This window comes from Mirounga leonina, unplaced genomic scaffold, assembly GCF_011800145.1.
Source record: "Mirounga leonina isolate KUSES-001 unplaced genomic scaffold, KU_Mleo_1.0 Mir_115, whole genome shotgun sequence".
NCBI lineage: Eukaryota > Metazoa > Chordata > Mammalia > Carnivora > Phocidae > Mirounga > Mirounga leonina.
The window spans coordinates 90,839,119-90,857,434 of NW_023270268.1; the positions used below are offsets into that span (position 1 = coordinate 90,839,119).

Sequence of the window (18,316 nt, forward strand, 5' to 3'; positions counted from 1 at the left end):
CTCTAATCACAATTGGTTCTCTTGGCAACCAGCCCCGGCTTAAGTGTGGTCCAAAACTTAGCTCAGTAACATAACAAAAGACACCTCTATCTTATCACTGAGGAAATCCTGAGGGTTTTAGGAGCTCTGCACCAGAAACAAGGACAAAGACTAAATATATATTTATTATAAATCACAATGTCAGAGGATTTCACTTTAATCTGAAGCTGTGATTACCTCCTGGTCATTTTGGGCTTCTTATGCCTGGCAAACAGTAGACCAAAAAAAAAAGTTTCCATATTAGCAGCACTAATGTAATGACCTTCATTACAAGGAGCTAGGGTTGCTGCTACAGAATGGGGGCCTAAAGGGATATGTCTGGAGCCCAGGGGAGTCACTTTTGCTTCTTGGTGCTTCCATGTCCGGTGATGAATGTAAATAGGCAATTGCTGCAACAAAGGCCTAATGATACAAGAGTAACTAGGGTTCCGGCCTTGAAGATAAAGGTCCTGGTGACTCCATCAGGCAAGCATTCTAGACCTTCTAAAGTGATGGCCAAGGAAGGAAAACCTAGAAAGCATGATGGGGCGAAATGATGAATCTATTACAGCTTCAGACCAGTTTCAACAGTGTGGGACTGAAGCTTGTTCCACTAACCCTCCTATACTGAGATTGTACCTAGTCACCTCCCCGAATGACGTTGCAGATGAACGTGTGCACAGATCCAAGCAGAACATGGAGTGGATGAGGAAATCGTCTACCTCTTGTGCCTGTATCACTTCCTCTTGGCCAATCTTTTTACTCCAATTGCTGCTGCAGCTCTGAGCTCCTGCAGGTGTGACCTGACAATATGCCACCTCAGCTGTACAGTACATCACTTCCTTTCTGCCCTCAGCTTCCTTCCCCTTCCATGTGAGAAGCCCTTAAGAACCCTCAGCCATTCTGAGGCTCACCCATACCTGAAGTGAAAGAGAATTAACTGCGTGAGGCAACTCGTGACCAACTAGGGGAGAAGCTAGTGGATACTTGTTTTTTCCTTGTCTGCAGGGAGTATTATGTGTACACTCCACAGGGCTCCTCAGAAGGTCCCTAGTGGAACTGAGCCAGCTACTCTGAGGCAACAGGCCAATAGCACACACTTGTGGGCTGTCCCTCTAGCCCTGTTCCACTCTTACCAGTCTGCCACTTGTTCTTTCGGATCACTCCCTAATATAAACCACCTGCACACAAGCTTGTCTCTCAGGCTCTGAATTTCAGGGTATCCCAGACTCGTACAAGAACCAGAGAATACTTGTGAGTATGCTCTGAAAGTTAAAATCAACGTAATAACGTAAATCAGCCCTAAAGAGCATGTTCTCCCTCTAGTACCTTACTCCACCTACTGTTTCAAGACTGAACCGTAGAGCACGTAGCTTTATTTTATTGAGCAATACTGGTATCTCATTTTCATCTTCATGACCTTATGAGGAAGTGGGCAGAGATGGGGAAACAGGAGGCCTTGTATTCCAACTGTTAAGCTTGAGCTAGGATTCTGATTCCAATTTAACCTCCAAAGCCCATGTGCTAAACCGTTTTACTTCCGTTCAATGTGGCCTCTTCTGTCTTCTCACCCCACAGTGGCCCCATATCTCACCATACCCAACACACCTTGCCTTTTCATGATTCCATTTTGCCCTGTTAGCCCTGTGATCTTCAGAGCCTAGATCAATGCCATCTCCCTAGACAGAATTGCTTCTCCATCACTTTCCTGAATCCCTATTCTATTTTTTACCACACTATTGTTACTGTTCTGTTGCATTTTCCACTGGGGCTGGAGCCAGACAAAAGTTTAGGTATTAAGTAGTACTAGATATGAGCTCTCAAATATCACTGAATAAACAGTTGTCAGAGTGTGTACTCCTTAAGTACAGGGCCTAAGTTTGTTTTATTGACTGCTGTAGTCTGGGCACAGAGCACAGTACCTGGCTCATAGTAGACGCTTATTTATTTAATGACTAAATGAATGAACATGAATCTGTTTCTTCATGAAACTGTGAACTCTTACATTGTATTATCCAGCAAATGTTTGTTGAATCAAGGTAATATTAAGAAAGAGAAAGTATTTAATGATTAATAGAAGCTTTATTTAAACAATAATATATAGAGTTATCATTGCCAGACTTAATATGAAATGTTCAATGTTCGATCCAATTTTCCTTCCTGGATAAGTTTTTCTTTCCTATCCTGCAGATAGAAAAAACAAGAAACAAACAAAACAAAACAAAACAAAAAACAAAAAAAAGCTTCATTAGAAACAACACATTTCTGACCTGTGTTCATTGCAACATTATTTACAATAGCCAAGACACAGAAAAACCTGTGTCCATCAATGGATGAGTGGATAAAGACATGGTATATGTATACAATGGAACACTATTCAGCCATTTAAAAAAAAAAAAAAAAGGAATGAAATCTTGCCATTTCGTAAGTACAATCTTATAAAGAGAACAGACTGGTAGCTGACACAGGCAGGGGGTAGGTGGGGGGCAAAATGGGTGAAGGGGGTCAAAAGGTACAAATTTCCAAATATAAAATAAGTAAGTCATGGGGATGTAATGTAAACATGGTGACTACAGTTAATAACACCGTATGGAATATCTGAATGTTGCTAGGAGAATTAATCTTTAAGTTCTCATTACAAGAAAAAAGACTGTCTTTTGTAACGATGTTAACAGATGTTAACTAAGATTTACTGTGGTGACCATTTTGCAAAATATACAAACAAAAAAGGTACTGGAAAACACAATGTATTTTGGCATAACCCATGGTACAATCTGAAAAACAGGACTAAAATACTCCAAACCTAATTCCAATCCCCCGTTGTCTAAAGCCTAAAGAGTACATGTGAGGAAGCAGCAGTCTGAAGAAATAAGGGACAATGAGAAAACACTCCTTTTTAAAAACATCTTATGTACATGTTGGAAGAATTATATTACCCCACTAAAAAGTGTATGTCAAAAGCAAAATGCAAACACCTTCTGGATTAAGTGTGGCCTATCTTTTTGTTAAGCAGGTAATTTATCAGACAATCAAAATACAGAAGCTAGATGAGTGGGCTCCAGTCTAGATGGCAACACAAGGCCTGCTGGTGGTCTAGTACCAGGGTGGCCTAGTGTCAAAGATAAACTGGATTTCTCTGTGACCATATGGCCTCTGATGGCAGATTCGCACCACAGGCTGCTTTTGCTTTCCTACTGTTAGCATATTACAAAGTTTTAACATTAATCCACAAAATGTGACCAACATAACTAGAATTCATATAAGCAGGGAACACACTAAATGATTTATGTATTCTGCTAATACTTAACCCAAATAAACATCTTTTTAAAAATAATGAACTAAGAAAACTAAATATAAAGGTTTGCAAAGATAATATCGAAAGGCAAATCAAAATAGGAAAGTTTAACTTCTGTATTTTTCTTTTGAGAGAGAGAATGCACACGCATGCGGGGGAGGGGCAGAGGAAGAGGGAGAGAATCTTAAGCAGGCTCCGGCCCAGCGTGGAGCCAGATGTGGGACTCAATCTCACAACCCTGAGTTCATGATCTGAGCCGAAATCCAGAGTCCAACACCCAACCGACTGAGCCACCCAAGAGCCCTTAGTGTTAACTTTTTAAAGTTATTTCTGTAGTCTCTTAATATTCACAGCACAATTCCTTTACATCACCTAAAACACACAGGAAAACTCTTTCAGTCTAAGTTCAAGCCTTAGAAATTTAAACTGACCAACTTATTAAATTCTAGAGCGGCCACTAAATTAAATTTGAAAGACTCAGAGACTATTGTGATTTTTGGCAAAGTATATTTCAATATGAGTTGAAACGATAAAGCAATAAAACCAAACATGTAATTGAAACTTTCTGTTTTAACTCCTGCTGGAAAGGAATAAAGATAAAAGGAGAGAGAAACTGAAGGAAGAGTAGAGGACCAAGGTGGGAGGAGCACTGGTAGCAAATGCCAAGAGAAAGACCTGCATCCAGCACAGGGGAACCTATCACATAGAAACTACACATCAGGTACTTACTCTGTCAGTTTTGAAAACATAAAACCAGAAGAAGAGGGGCCCAATTCCAAACAGAGCTCCTAAGAGCGAGGTCTTGGGAGTGGGTCTGAAATTGGGATAGATGTTTGCTGATCTTGCATAGGTCCAACGAATCAAGGCAGGATCTTCCTAAAATTCAGGAAAACAAAAAGTTATAGGAACTTAAGCAGGGCCACACTGAAACAATCTCATCAAAACTTTTGTAGGGGAGCAGAGGAGATGCCTTTTGTGCTCCACCATAGTTGAGGGTACACCCTGACTATTGCTTCAGGGAAGATCTTTCATTTCTAGTATTTGTTGAGTAACTCTCTGATGATCCTATCCTGTTCAAGTCCTTCAGAATTTAAAAGATTCTTGTATCACCCTTCAGCTTTCTATTTACTTAAGATTTAAGAAACCTATTCTTTTTAATTCACCAGAGAAGCCACTTTTTCTCCTTGATAATTTTTTTTCTTTTCGGGATTGTTTTGTAGTTTCATTGTCTTTCTTGAATTACGACCAACTAAACCACAGTATTCCCAATGAGAACAGATTTCATATGCTCTATCATGCTCTGTACTTTGTTTCCAGGACCCTTTCTAATGCTACCCCCCGGCCCTGCTCTATCTTTCCAGGCTTCAAATAAATTGCAGGAAGGTGAAGAGTAAAGTAGGCCAACTCTGAAGTTTAACATTTTTAAGCTGACTTGGCTGATATTTTTTTATAAGCAAAATTATTACATTTTACACTATTAAAATAATTTGTAGTGAGGACAAGGTTGTTGTTAAAGAAAAATAATCAGACTGTCTTGGTTAAGAAAAAATATTGTCCATTTTAGTATATTTATACTAGAACAACTATGTAAGACAGCAAATCTGCCCCAAACACATAATTAAATTTAATTAGCTAAATCCCCAAATGATTTTATAAAATTATTTGCTCTAATTAACTGATACGCAGATTAAAAATAAGCAGATGAAATCAGCTTTAAAACTTTAATACCAAAGGAGAACATTCAAGGTCCTATACACCACCAAGAAGTCATGATGGATAGGATTAAAATAATTAAACTGGATCTTTCACAGATCCATTTTAAACCAAACTGTTTGCAGAAAACAGTAAAGGTGAAGACACAAGATATAATAGGTTTAAGGGGATGTTTGAGTTCAATACCTAAAAGGATAAACACATCTATTCTTTATCTATCCCTTCTGCTATTAACATATTTGAATTCTCCCAGGACAGAATTCTCAATCTCCCAGTCACCTCTCTACATATTTATCTGTCAGATCGGTCTTCCAGAAACAGACATTTCATTTCATAAAAATATCAACAGCCCCATGGCCACAGTTCATTGAACCTGTACTGCTGTTAAGAGAGGTTCCAAAACACACTCCATGGGAGACAGTTCTCCTTCTTGGACCCCACTCCATGTCCAAAGAACAATCAGCAGGATCTGCCATGGTGAACACTCCTTGAAACTTTCTTCTTTTGGCTTTCAGGGCACACACCTGCCTGGTTTTCCTCCTAACTCTATGGCCATTACCTCTTGGTCTCTTTTGCTCTCTTCTTCCGTATCTCTCCAATCTCTTAATATTGGAGCTTAGACTTCACTGGTCTTCTCTATCTACATTCATTCTCTTGATGATCTATCTCCTCCAGTCACATGGTTTTAAATATCCCATCTATAGGCTGATGACTCCCAAAATTATACCTTCCCAGACCTCTACCCTGAACTCCAGACATAATGTCCAACTACCTGCTCAACACTGTCATGTTGTCTAACAAGAACGTCAAATGTGATGTATCTCAAACTGATTTCCCAATATTCCACTCCCTGCTCTTCTCACATTCTTCTCCATCTTGGTAAAAAGCAACTTCATTCTTCTGATCACTTAGGTCAAAAAACCTTGGAATCATCCTTGACCCTTCTCTCTCTTACACCTCACATCCAATCTGCTAGCAAATCTGGCTGGCTTTACTTTCAATATATACTCAGAACTCACCACTTCTTAACCATCTCCACTGCCAAAATCCTGAAAGATTACCTCAAAAGCCTCCTAGTCTCCTTGCTCTCCTTCATAGTGTATTTTCAACTAAGCAACCAGAGAGATGTTAAAATGTAGGGCAGATTACCTACTCAGTAAAAGTCCTTACAACGATTTACAAAGCTTGGTGTGATCTAGTTCCAGGTACTTTTGTGACCTCATCTCTTCCCACTTTGCTCTAAATTTCTCCACTTTAGTCATAATGGTCGCTTCAGTATTTTTGCAACTCACCAGGCACACTTCTGCCTAAGGACCCCTACATCTGCTGTTCCCTCTACCTAAAATGCTACTTTCGCAGAGAGCTGTGTGGCTAGCTCCCTCACCTTACTTCCTTCATGTCACCTTCCAAGGAAGGCCTTCCCTAGGGCTATCTAAAATTTCAGCTCCTACTATATAACACATATCCCTTATCCCTTCCTTGCTTTATTTTTCTTATCCCTTGCCACTAACATGCTAAACAATTTAGTTTTTTAACCTGTTTATTACTTGTCTGCCCCACTGGAAAGAAAGCTCTGCAAGGACAGGAATCTATAGTCACCTCAGCATCTAAAACAGAGCGGGGCCTATAAAAGCAATTCACTGAATCAATCATTGGTAAAGATTAGGCAAAGAATTTCCATGTATTGATCATTAAATGATTAAGTGCCAAGCACTCATTTAATTAACAGAACCACCAATGAGGCAGGTATTACTGTCTCTTACATGACAAAATTGAAACTGTCCTGGGGCACAGAACTAGAAAAGAGAAAATCCGGAGTTTAAACTTCAGCCATCTGGCACATCAAACCCTGTGTATGTAAATAACAAATGTCTCCCTCCACACCTTCTTCTCAAGTAAACAAGGTTCTGACATCAAGCCAACTGGTTAGGCAGATGTTTTGGGTTACACAGTTCAAGGTTTAAATTCTGCTCTATCACTTGCTAAGGGAGTATCACTCTATGACCTATTTGTCCTTCCCATATTGTTTTCTCATCTGTAAAATGGGAATAATAACAGGGCCTAACTCTTTGAATACTTGTGACATTTGAATAATAATATTCAGAAAGGGTTTAGATAGTGCCTGCACAATGTAAACTTCCTTCAATTCTCATAACTTCCAAAAAGTCCTACAGAACACCAATGCAACTGCTGGGGCAAGTTTTGGTTGCTTTGTTTTTAATATCATATTTGATATCATATTTAAACAGCTTTTTACAGAAAATTATTGAAAAGCCCACTCACTAAATAATAATAGCAATGAATCTCCTGGTTATATGTTAAGTGCCTGCAATGTTATACAAACTATCTCATTTAACCTTACAATGATTCTATAAAGAATGTACTACCTTTCGCATTTAAGATCAGAAAACTAACGTTTAGAGGGGTTAGGCAAACTAAGGTCATCTAGTTTGCCATTATGTTCTGCCTTGGCTTCTGACTTCAAAGACCAGAGTTTCAACTAGCTGCAGAGTTCTGGGGTATTCAAAAGATATAAACTGAAAAACATCATTATATTCCCATCAGGAGAGAGCAGTATTGCTATGAACTGTGAACCGAAAGGTGGAAAACTGCTTTTTAAAAAAATGACACAACACGTTTCCTGAACACTCATTACAGCCCAGGCACTGTGTTGGCCAGTCCTGTGCCTTATCTCATTTAATCCTAACATGTATTAACCCCGTTTTTCAGACAGGAAAATCGGGGATAACCAGCAGAGTTGAGTCACTTTCTCAAGATTACCCAGGTGGGAAGTGATCAAGCCGGGACTCAAACCCAGCCCGGTGTGCACTCAGAACCGTCCTCTTGACCACCAAGCTCTCCGCCCAAGGTCAAAGGGCTAGTGGGTGCGCCTGCTCTCTCGGCCTGGAAGAGGGCCAAAGTCTAAAATACTGATCGGGAACGGTGGCCGCCCCTCTGCGTGGCCTCCCTTGGCCGGTCGGGCTGCCCGGCCGGGGATGGGGGCCCGCCCGGACTCAGGCCCTCGATTCCCGCCCGGCCGGCCCACGACTCACGATGAGCCCTTGGCGGCTGGGGTCGTTGTACTGAAGCAGATACTCCCGTTTAAGCCGGGATCTTATGGCCAACCGCTCGGCTTCCGCCTTCCGGGCTTCCGGAGATACGTTGTATTCGGCTGGGTCGAGGGTAGAGGGTAGGGTAGCCAGACGCGACGGCTCGTACTTGGGGAACGACATCTTGGCAACCCGGGACACAATTGCGCCTGCGCGACTCCGAGGCCCGCCTCCTTCCCTCCCCCCTTCTTCTGGCCTTCATCCTGAGGAAGTGCGCTTGCGCGTTAGCGGAAGGTAGGCAGTAAGAATTTGCCCAGGAGCTCCGCTTCTTTCCTCAACCTTCCTCACCGTCCTGGGCCCCCGAATAGCGATCTGCGCATGCACAGTGTGCTTTCCTTAACCTTTCGCCCCCGCCCCGCTTCCTACTTTTAGCTACCCACGATCTATTGCTTGTTGCTTCTTCCTAGCAGCCTTACATATTTCTAGGGACATAGCAGAGCTTTATTTTGTGAAGTTGAGCTGTGTGAGACTGGCAGACACAGGAAATGGGACTGGCTGTAGCTAGAATCCTGTTTCAGTGTGAGTCCCTCCAAGGTGTGTGACTTTAGACAAGTCTGAGTTTCCTCTTGCTCATTCTGGATAATGACCCCTATTCTGTCCACCTACCAAACCTTTAGTGGAGATTAAGTAAGATAATAAATAGGTGCCAAAGTGCTTTGCAAAACACAGTGCCCGAACCAAGAAAAAGCATAAGCTTTTCTGTATGTTACCACATTAGATTGGTACAGCGTAAGTAGCGGCGTGTTTTTCATAGGCACGAAATAATGTTTAATAGGAGAATGATTTTTTTAAAGATTTTATTTATTTATTTGACAGACACAACGAGAGAGGAAACACAAGCAGGGGGAGTGGGAGAGGGAGAAGCAGGTTTCCCGCCGAGCAGGGAGCCGAATGCGGGGCTCGATCCCAGGACCCTGGGATCATGATCCCAGCGGAAGGCAGACGCTTAAAGACAGAGCCACCCAGGTGCCCCGGAAAATGACGTTATAAGAGAAATGTTGCCTACCTGACTGTAGTAAGTTATTAACAAATGAAGTACTGAATAAAGCTCCTGAAGAAACAGTATTTAATTAAAATACTAATAATACCTCTTACCTAAAATCCTTAGCACTCTTGGGTGCTAAGAAGGAAAATCATCCTTAGTTGATACTCTTATGCATAGGGGCATTGTATCTTAATGTGAAAGATGATTTGGGGGGACAAAAGGGGGGGCTACCGGAAAAAAAACCTTCATGCCTACTGTCCTTCTCTCCCACTATCACGAAGGGGGAAGAAGCAACTTCAAGTTGAACGGCAGGGTGTGTGGGTACCAGTAAGACACTCCTCAGGAGGAAACATGTAAACAGTATTTCCATAACTCAGGCAAGGAAAGCTGGATCAAAAGAGAGCTTCAGCTTGGATGCAATGTCTGGGGACATAGAGGTATGTTGGGAAATGGTTGCTAGGCAGAGAAAGGACCTAGAAAGTGCTGGCATTTGAAGTGATGAGCAGCACTGCTGTCAAATTTATTCAACGTTGTAATAATGTTTTTAAAATATTTATTAAGCACCCGCTGGGTGAAGCATTCTGCACCCTAGTCAATCTTAGTCAATCTCCTAGGCTCAGTGGGGGAAATGCAGAAGAAATGAAGGACGTGGTATTTGTCTTTGAGGAGCTGACAGTACAGGCAGTACAGAAAGAACAGACAAGATACGGTAATATTTACAAAGCAGTTTAATGTCCAAATGAATATAGAGCAAAATGGGCTCATGAGAATGCAGGCTGAGGGAATGTAGAAAAAAGAAATTTGAAACATATCACTTACACTCAATTTTAAAGAAGGAGAAAAAAAAAGTTCTGGTTTTTTTCAAAGGTGTTTTAAAATACCATAAAACAAAATGAAATGCAGGAGCAGGTTGTAAATTCTAAAGACAATCTTGATAAAGTTTCAAAAACCTTTGTTTACAGATTAGACACTGATCTGGGAAGAAGGGCATGCAAAAAGGATAAAAGAAAGAAGAAAGGAGTGCAACGACTACAGATGACAAAGTTTTTAAAAGACTTGGTAAAGTGAAGAGAGAGGGAGAGAAAGAGAGAGAATGACGAGAGAATAAACTACATCATTTCCCTTTGGATTAGTTAAGGTGTTTGTTCCCACATTTGCTTGATTATCATAAGGATCCCTTAAGATGATTTTGTCAAAAAGATGGAGTCCTAAGTTCTGTTCTGCTCTTGAAGATTCAGAACTGATCTGGCAGGGGCACCCAAAAGACTAATTTTTAGTTTCCTGAAGGGATTCTTCTACTATTGTGTGTTTGGGAAACGTAGAGATGACTACAAGAGGTCTTCCTTTCCCTCTTCCTTTTTCCAGGAAAGGTCCTCCCAGAGTGAATCTATGTAAGAGGGAGACCTAGATTCCATAATGAAAGAAAAAGACTTGATTGAGACTTTATCTTGAAATAATGCAATCAAAAAATTATGAAAATGAATTTATCTTATATTTAACGTTTAAGGTTACAGTTACAATGTTGTGCTAATTCTGATAAATCAAATGTTAATTTGTGGACATGGTTATTTTCATATAGCTCATTATCCTTCACTTTGCATTTGATTTCTGCAGCAGGGTCATATTTGCAGAAATGTTGGAGGGCTTTATCCAGTTTTTCCAAGGTCCTTTCTTAATCCTTTGAAACTAAATTGTTTCCTTTTGAAGCATTGATGTCATCATCATTCTTATTGGTTGTCTTTTTTTCCTTTGTTATCTGGTCCAACTCTGAGCTCCTCCTTTATTAGTCATTTTGCATGTGGATCCAGCAGTTCACCAACATCACTTTCATCAATTTTATGGAAGTCCACATCTTTTGCAAGATTTGCGATAAATTTCTATTGTTTTTGAGGACTAGATATTTCCAAATGGACGACTAAGACTTTGATAGGAGTGGATGTAGGCATTAGGGTTAGCAGATGGAACAATTTAAGTGGGAAACAATTTCACAAGTGGTCATTTCACCAAAGAACGTTTCATGTTTTGAAGACTTTTACTTTTCTTAATAGAATTTGTCAGAATTTATTGGGACATGGATTACAAGGACTAAGTATATGTATTTGACTGTATTTGTGTTTGTATTTAACCTGTATTTGACTGGAAGAGGGAGGATAAAGTGGTAAAGTGGAGAAGGAGAGAAATGCAAATATGCCGGCATAGTCAGGTTATAAGAATGGGACAGGATTTCAGGGAACAGAAGATGGACAGGTGAATACAGAAACTGTAAGAGGCAGGTAAGTTCCTGCTTATGAAGAGCATTCCTTCTCTTAATTGGGTAGGATCATAGGTAAATTTGTGAATAAACCCAATGCCCAGAGATTTAACTAATCAGTGATTAACAGCAGCTGACATTTAGTCAGCATTTTCCTTTATTCTTGTTTTTAAAAATCTTAACATTGAATATCAGCAAAGGATATGCTGTCAAACTAATGCAGGGTCCCTTCCTTACATGAGCCCTCTCAAGAACCCTGGGAAGGGCCCTAGAAATGTGCTCACATGGCCATTCTGTTTTTGTAAAATTAGAAAAAGTAAGATACTTAAATCACAGTTGCCTAAGACTGTTGTGTCTCTCCTCTCTGACTTCCTTCCCTTCTATCACATTTTCCCTCCTGTTAGGTGGATCACAGTGGCCTGAGGCATTTGGGGGATCCAGCAAATGAAAATTTGAATTTAGTGGGATATATTTATTTGATGCACATCAATTTCAAGTGGAATTAAATTACTGCTAGCCATCCAGGTGCAGGATTGGCTTCCAGGGTTATTGTCAACTCCCAGTGTGCCATGAAGGTGCAGGATCAGAGTTTGTGTTTTGATATGAACTTGTCATCTTGAACCTTGAATCTTGAATCTTGGCCCTGGAAATACACAGGTAAAGGAGGAGAAATAAGGTTTAAAATATACAGAACCAGAAGCTAATCTGTGGGAGATTCTTCCAGTCATCATTGGCATTTTTTCTTAAAGAAGCACCTCCTTCCCACCCCCACCCCCAGCTCACCCCACCCCCCAAATTATGTAGGCTTCAAGTCCCATCAAACCCTGATCTTCCTGTTTATCAATCTTGTTAAGACTGCAAGGAAGAGGGCGCCTGGGTGGCTCAGTTGGTTAAGCGACTGCCTTTGGCTCAGGTCATGATTCTGGAGTCCCAGGATCGAGTCCCACATCAGGCTCCCTGCTCAGCAGGGAGTCTGCTTCTCCCTCTGACCCTCCTCCCTCTCGTGCTCTCTGTCTCTCATTCTCTCTCTCGCAAATAAATAAAATCTTAAAAAAAAAAAAAAGACTGCAAGGAAGAGACACAAAGTGCTATGTGAATTAATTTAATTGCAAGGAGATCTAAAAACACAGGGTAGATAGGAAAGTCATCTCTCATTTGGTTATGTAGCCACCCTGGGGATTTATCTTCCAAAATTGAAATAAACAGCAGTTCCAAGGGAGAATAAGAACAATATTTTAGAGCTTCAGTGTCCCACCTAAGCTCAAGTAAACCACTTTATCTTTGTTTACCTAGCATTTACTATTCCTCCAAAAGAGGGTATTATTGAGTCAGTTTGACAGTATTCAATCTAGATTGCCTGAAAGCACCACATGGGAGATTGGCTTTCACTGTATCCAACTTATCTGCAGCTTTGTTGATCTGGACATTGTCCAAATCAGTCACGAATAAGATTACACGACTGTTTTCACCCAACAGATGCACTTAAGTCACAGAAGCTTATCATATTTAGAGACGACTCACATAGAACTACTTGCTTCCGAAGTGGTATATCCAGCAGGCACATTAAGACTACACAGCCTGTCCATTACAAACATACATCACTTTCTATCTGTTTCTACTATAGCTTTATAATAAGTCTTGGTATTTCAAGGGTGCAAATGTCTCCATCTTATTATAGTTCAAAATTGTCTTAGCTACTTTTGTTCCTCTTCTTTTTCAGATGAATTTAGTATTAAGCTATTAAGTTCCATGAAAAAAAATCTATTGGGATTTTGAATGGAACTGCACTAAATGTGTAGCTTGATTTGAGGAGAACAGATATTTTTAAAATATTGCATCTTCCCATCTGTGATCTGTTAGTCAGGTCCTTTATGCCTTTGGATCATGTTTCGTCATTTTCTCTGTAAGGAATTCTCACCTCCTCTATTAGGTTAATTCTGCTACATTATAGATTCCATTGCTATTGTTAATTGTTTCTTTTCCTATTACGTTTTCTAAGTGGTTATTACTGGTGTGTAGTAATATTACTGATTTTTATATACTGATCTTGGAACCAGTATCCTTGTTGAACTTTTTATTAGTTCTATTGGCTTTTCCATTCACTCCTTTGGATTGTTCTATGGAGTTGGTCAGACCTTGTGAAAATAGCAATCTTGCCTTTTCTTTTCCAAATCTTGTACTTGTTTCTCTCTCTTAATGCTTAGCTAGGACCTACAGTACAATGTTTTATAAGAGTAGAAACAGAGTCTCCTATCTTGTTCCCAGCTTTACCAGGAAATCTGTCCACCACTGAATGTTTGCTGTAGAATTTGGTAGAAGCCCTTTATCAGGTTAAGAAAATTCTCTTATATTCCTTGCCAAAAGTGGTTTTTTAATCATGGATGAGTGATAATTGATCAAATACTAATTCTACATTTTTGTTATATAGTCATATGGTTTTTCTGTTGATCTATTTAAAACACGGAAAACCATAGTAGGTTGTTCTCATGTGGAATTCTGAATTACATTAATTAATTCTGGAATTACATTCTGAAATTGACTCTTTCATGGCATGATATGTTTTTTAATATACTGATTAAATAATTAAGTTGAATTAAATTTATTAGCATTTTATTTAGAATTTTAGCATTTAAGTTCATAGATGAATTGGCTCTATAATTGTCTTTTTCTTATTTTGTTCTTGTGTAGTTTTGGTAGTATATTTACATGAAATGAATTGGATAGATTTCCTTTTTTTTTTCTTTTTTTTAATTCTCCAAAATGGTTTGTTCAAGACAGGAACTATATATTCCCTGAAGACTCTCTAAATTATCTTTTAAAACTGTCTGGGTCTTCCTTTTTATTCTCAGGGGAGACTTTTGGCTATCAGTTCAATTTCTGTAATGGTTTTGGGTTTTGTCAGGTTTTCTATCTCCTCTGGAATGCATTTTGCTAATACTTTCTTAAGTATCTTGTTTGAAGCTTATTGCTATAGAGTTTCTAATCTCATCTTATGATTTTTTTCAGTCTCCACTATCTTTATAATTATATAAACCTCTTTTTGTTTCTAATATTGTTTGTTTGTTTTCATGCCCTCCTTAATCCCCATCCCCTATTTCCCCTATCCCCCACCCAACCCCACTCTGGTAACCATCAGTTTGTTCTCTGTAGTTAAAAATCTGCTTCTTGGTTTGTCTCTCTCTCTCTCATTTTTTTCCTTTGCTTGTTTTGTTTCTTAAATTCTACATATGACTGAGATCATATGGTGTTTGTCTTCCTCTGGCTGACTTATTTCACTCAGCATTATACTCTTTAGCTCTGTCCATGTTGCTGCAAATGTCAAGATTTCATTCTTTCTTATGGCTGAATAATTTCCATCTTCTTTATCCATTCATCTATCAGAGCACACTTGGGCTGCTTCCATAGTTTGGCTATTGTAGATAATGTAGATAATGTTGCTGTAAACATAGGGGTGCATGTATCCCTTTGAATTAGTCTTTTTGTATTTTGGGGGGTAAATACCCAGTAGTACGATTCCTGGATTGTAGGTAGTTATATTTTTAATTTTTTGAGGAAACCCCATACAGTTTTCCACAATGGCTGCACCAGTTGTTTATTTATTGCTTCTTTTTTTCTTCATCCATCCTGCTAGAGGTCTGTCTATCTTGTCTTTTCAGAGAGCCTGCTTTTTATTTTATCATCTCTAATCAAGTTTTCCTCTTATACTTCTTTTATTTTTCTTGAGATTACTCTAATGTTCTTTTTCCAGTTTCTTAAGCAGAATACTTACCTCATTCATTTTCATTTTTATGCATATAATTATGTACATTTCATTTTAGCTACATATCCATAGGTTTTTATTAGTATTTTCATTGTCATGTAGTTCCTAGTATTTCATTATTTCTATTATGTTTTTTCCTTAATTCATAAGTTATTTAGAAGTGCGGTTTTCACTTTCCAAATATTGTTTTGTTTTGTCTATTTTTTATTGTTAATTTCTAATGTAATTGCATTATTGTATAATATTAGTCCTTTGAAATTTGCTGAGACTTTTTTTTAATATTTTATTTATGTATTTGACACAGAGAGAGAGAGAGCACAAGCAGGGGGAGCAGTAGGCAGAGGGGGAAGGAAAAGGCTCCCCTCCCCACTGAGCAAGGAGCCTGATGTGGGGCTCAATCCCTGGGATCAAGACCTGAGCCAAAGGCAGACCGCACGCTTAACTGACTGAGCCACCCACGCGCCCCTTGCTGAGACTTTCTTTGGGACTTAATATATGGTCAGTTTTTGTTTGTTTGTTTTTTTGTTTCTTAACAAACCATTTTTTTTTAATTTAGCATACATATAGAAAGAAAAATGCACAAATCATACATATGCTGTTCAGTAAGTTATTACAAAGTGAACAAAGCCTTGTAATCATACATAGTCATTTTTATAACAGTTCCATGTGAGCTTAAAAAGAATGGATACTCTATAATTATTGAGTGCAAGGTTAGATCAAGTTTGTTAATTATGTGGTTTAGGTCTCTTATATCTTTATTCACCGGTGTGCCCTTGATCTATTTCCAATATAGAAGTGCATATAATTTCCCAGTGCCATTGTGGTTTGTTCATTTCTCCTTGAGCAAGATTAGAATACACAGGGTGAATTGAAGGTGATATGGAAACATCTTAATGTGCGTGCATCTGTGAGTTGTTTTTACCAAAAGACAAAGCAACTCATACATAATGGTTTGCTCATTCCATCCATTTAGTGTGCTGTATACAAACCAACCAGGAAGAAAAGATTTCTGCTTAAAATATACAGTACACTTAGAAACACATCTGTCATGTAGACATATCCAAAAGCTTATGAATATTACATTTTGCATTTCTCTCCTTCAGAGACAGTCTTTTCATCCTAGTCTTAGCATATATCTGTTCTTATTACTAAAGTCACTTACATAAGGACTTATTTGTACTTGAAAGGAACAATAAGTTTCCTACAGAGTGTAAGGTGACATTTTCTTGCAGGTTGTCAATTTAACATAAAAGAGGGTTGATCCTCTTAGCTGAGGCTATGTCATGCTTTCTTCTGTGGTATAAAGTGCTGCCCTATCATTATCTTTTGCTTGGGGAGAGCGATAGCCTCCTGGTTGGTTTTCTTACCTACATCCACCTTTACCATACTCCCATTTCTTTACCATACAGCAGCTAGAGTGAACTTTTATTTTTTTTAAAGATTTATTTATTTATTTTAGGGAAAGAGTGAGAGTGTGCGCACATGCGCAGGAGTAGGGGAAGAGCAGAGGAAGAGAATCTTCATGCAGCTCCCCACTGACCCCTGAGTCCTGACGTGGGCCTCTGGACAGGGCTCCATCTCATGACCCATGAGATCTCGACCTGAGCTGAAACCAGGAGTCCAACACTTAACCAATTGAGTCATCCAGGAGCCCCTAGAGTGATCTTTTAAAATATACATTATCCTAGCACCCCCATTTAAGCCCTTACATGACTTCAAGACCCACTAAGGTCTGCTTCCTGCCTTTTCAGCTGTGCTTGGCTCCATGCTCCCCATCACTGTCTGTGCTCCAGCCACACTGGCCTCTCCTCAATTCCTTCCTTCAACAAGGCCTTTGCACTTACTCTTCATTCTGCCTTAAATATTACACACTCTACTCCTATTCATCCTTCAGAACTCATGCAATTCTATAGCCCCTTAACTAACCCACAAGGTCAAATCCCTCTACAAGCTTTTGTAGCATTGTAGACCTCTCTAATTACACTAATTACAATTACAATCCTAATTTTACATTTTTTGTTATTTAGTTAATCTCTGCACCACCACCACCACCCTGCCCCCAAGAATGCAGTCTCTTTGAAGGCCAGCCCACAGCAAGCTGGACTCACCCTGCATCCCATTATGGGCACACTGCCTGGCACATCACAGCAGTGGTGACAGGCTAAATGATGAGTTGCCTTTCTTCACTTTAAAGTGAGTATATTGGGGCGACTGGGTGGCTCAGTTGTTAAGGGTCCTGGGATCGAGCCCCACATCAGGCTTCCTGCTCAGCGGGAAGCTTGCAGAAGCATATATCCTCTCCCACTCCCCCTGCTTGTGTTCCCTCTCTCGCTGTCTCTCTCTCTGTGTCAAATAAATAAATAAATCTAAAAAACAATAAACAAAGTGAGTATATTAACCAAATATACCTTCATCCCTCTTGCTGCCCCTGGTTTCATCCCCTGCTTACTTCCAGCCATACTCCATACTCACCCCTCCTCCACTTTTCACTCACCTCCACCTGTGAATTAAAAACTCAAGCCCAAAAGCATTGTCAGTAATGTAGCTTTGTACTGAAGATTTTGTGTGGTTCCAGAGGAGGGAGTACATTACAAAGTAAAAGGCCCTAACAATGCCCTTTTAACATCTCTGCTTCCCCCCAGCCTTGTCCCTACAGCAGCTGGAACTGTCGTATACCTCTTCTTTTGCTCCCCTGGCAAGTGTGCTCTGGGAACCCCTCCAGCCAAGCTGCATCCTCCTCCACCTGCTTCCAAGTCTATACTCAGCAGAACGAAGTGCAGCCATAGGCCAAGCCGTGACTCCTTGGTCCTTAGTTCATAGGGCCAGTTGCATTTATAAAAATTTGGAACAGAAAGCGTTGACCTTTTATTCATCTTTTCCTTTGCTTGCTGATAGTCTTCCCTCCATCAGTGCCATCCGTGCCTGCCCTCCCTGCTGTTTGTGGCTGACTGACATCTTATATCCGTCAAGGTCCATTTCAATCGCCCTACCTTCTGGAAATCTTTCCATAAGACCCTTAAGTCGAGGTGATTTTTCTCCTCCCTAAATATGCACACTACTTCTTTTATTCTTCTTGGTATTACAGGCAATCCTAGGATTACTTTTTTTCTCCCTCTCCTTTAAGAGCAACTTCTATTTCTTACTCTACATGTCTCCTGAAGAGTCTGGCTCAGGACTCTGCATT

The 18,316-nt window shown here is 39.8% G+C and overlaps 1 protein-coding gene across 1 annotated transcript; it reads right to left on the bottom strand.

Moving 5' to 3' along the window:
- Positions 1 to 2,080: 2,080 nt before the first annotated feature.
- NDUFB4 (NADH:ubiquinone oxidoreductase subunit B4) lies at positions 2,081 to 8,297 on the bottom strand. Its single transcript, XM_035000073.1, has 3 exons — positions 8,080 to 8,297; positions 4,043 to 4,189; positions 2,081 to 2,202 (listed from the first exon to the last, which is right to left on the bottom strand). Exons 1-3 carry the CDS (start codon positions 8,257 to 8,259, stop codon positions 2,140 to 2,142), a joined length of 390 nt encoding a protein of 129 aa, XP_034855964.1. The 5' UTR covers positions 8,260 to 8,297; the 3' UTR covers positions 2,081 to 2,139.
- Positions 8,298 to 18,316: the final 10,019 nt, after the last annotated feature.

Bases quoted from the DNA above. Each gene is read 5' to 3' on its own strand.
- NDUFB4 (XM_035000073.1), bottom strand. From the start codon at position 8,259: ATGTCGTTCCCCAAGTACGAGCCGTCGCGTCTGGCTACCCTACCCTCT. The intron at 4,190-8,079 runs GTGAGTCGTGGG...CCTGAATTTTAG, and splicing joins CCAGCCGCCAAGGGCTCATC to GAAGATCCTGCCTTGATTCG. The intron at 2,203-4,042 runs GTAAGTACCTGA...TTCTATCTGCAG, and splicing joins ATGTTTTCAAAACTGACAGA to GATAGGAAAGAAAAACTTAT.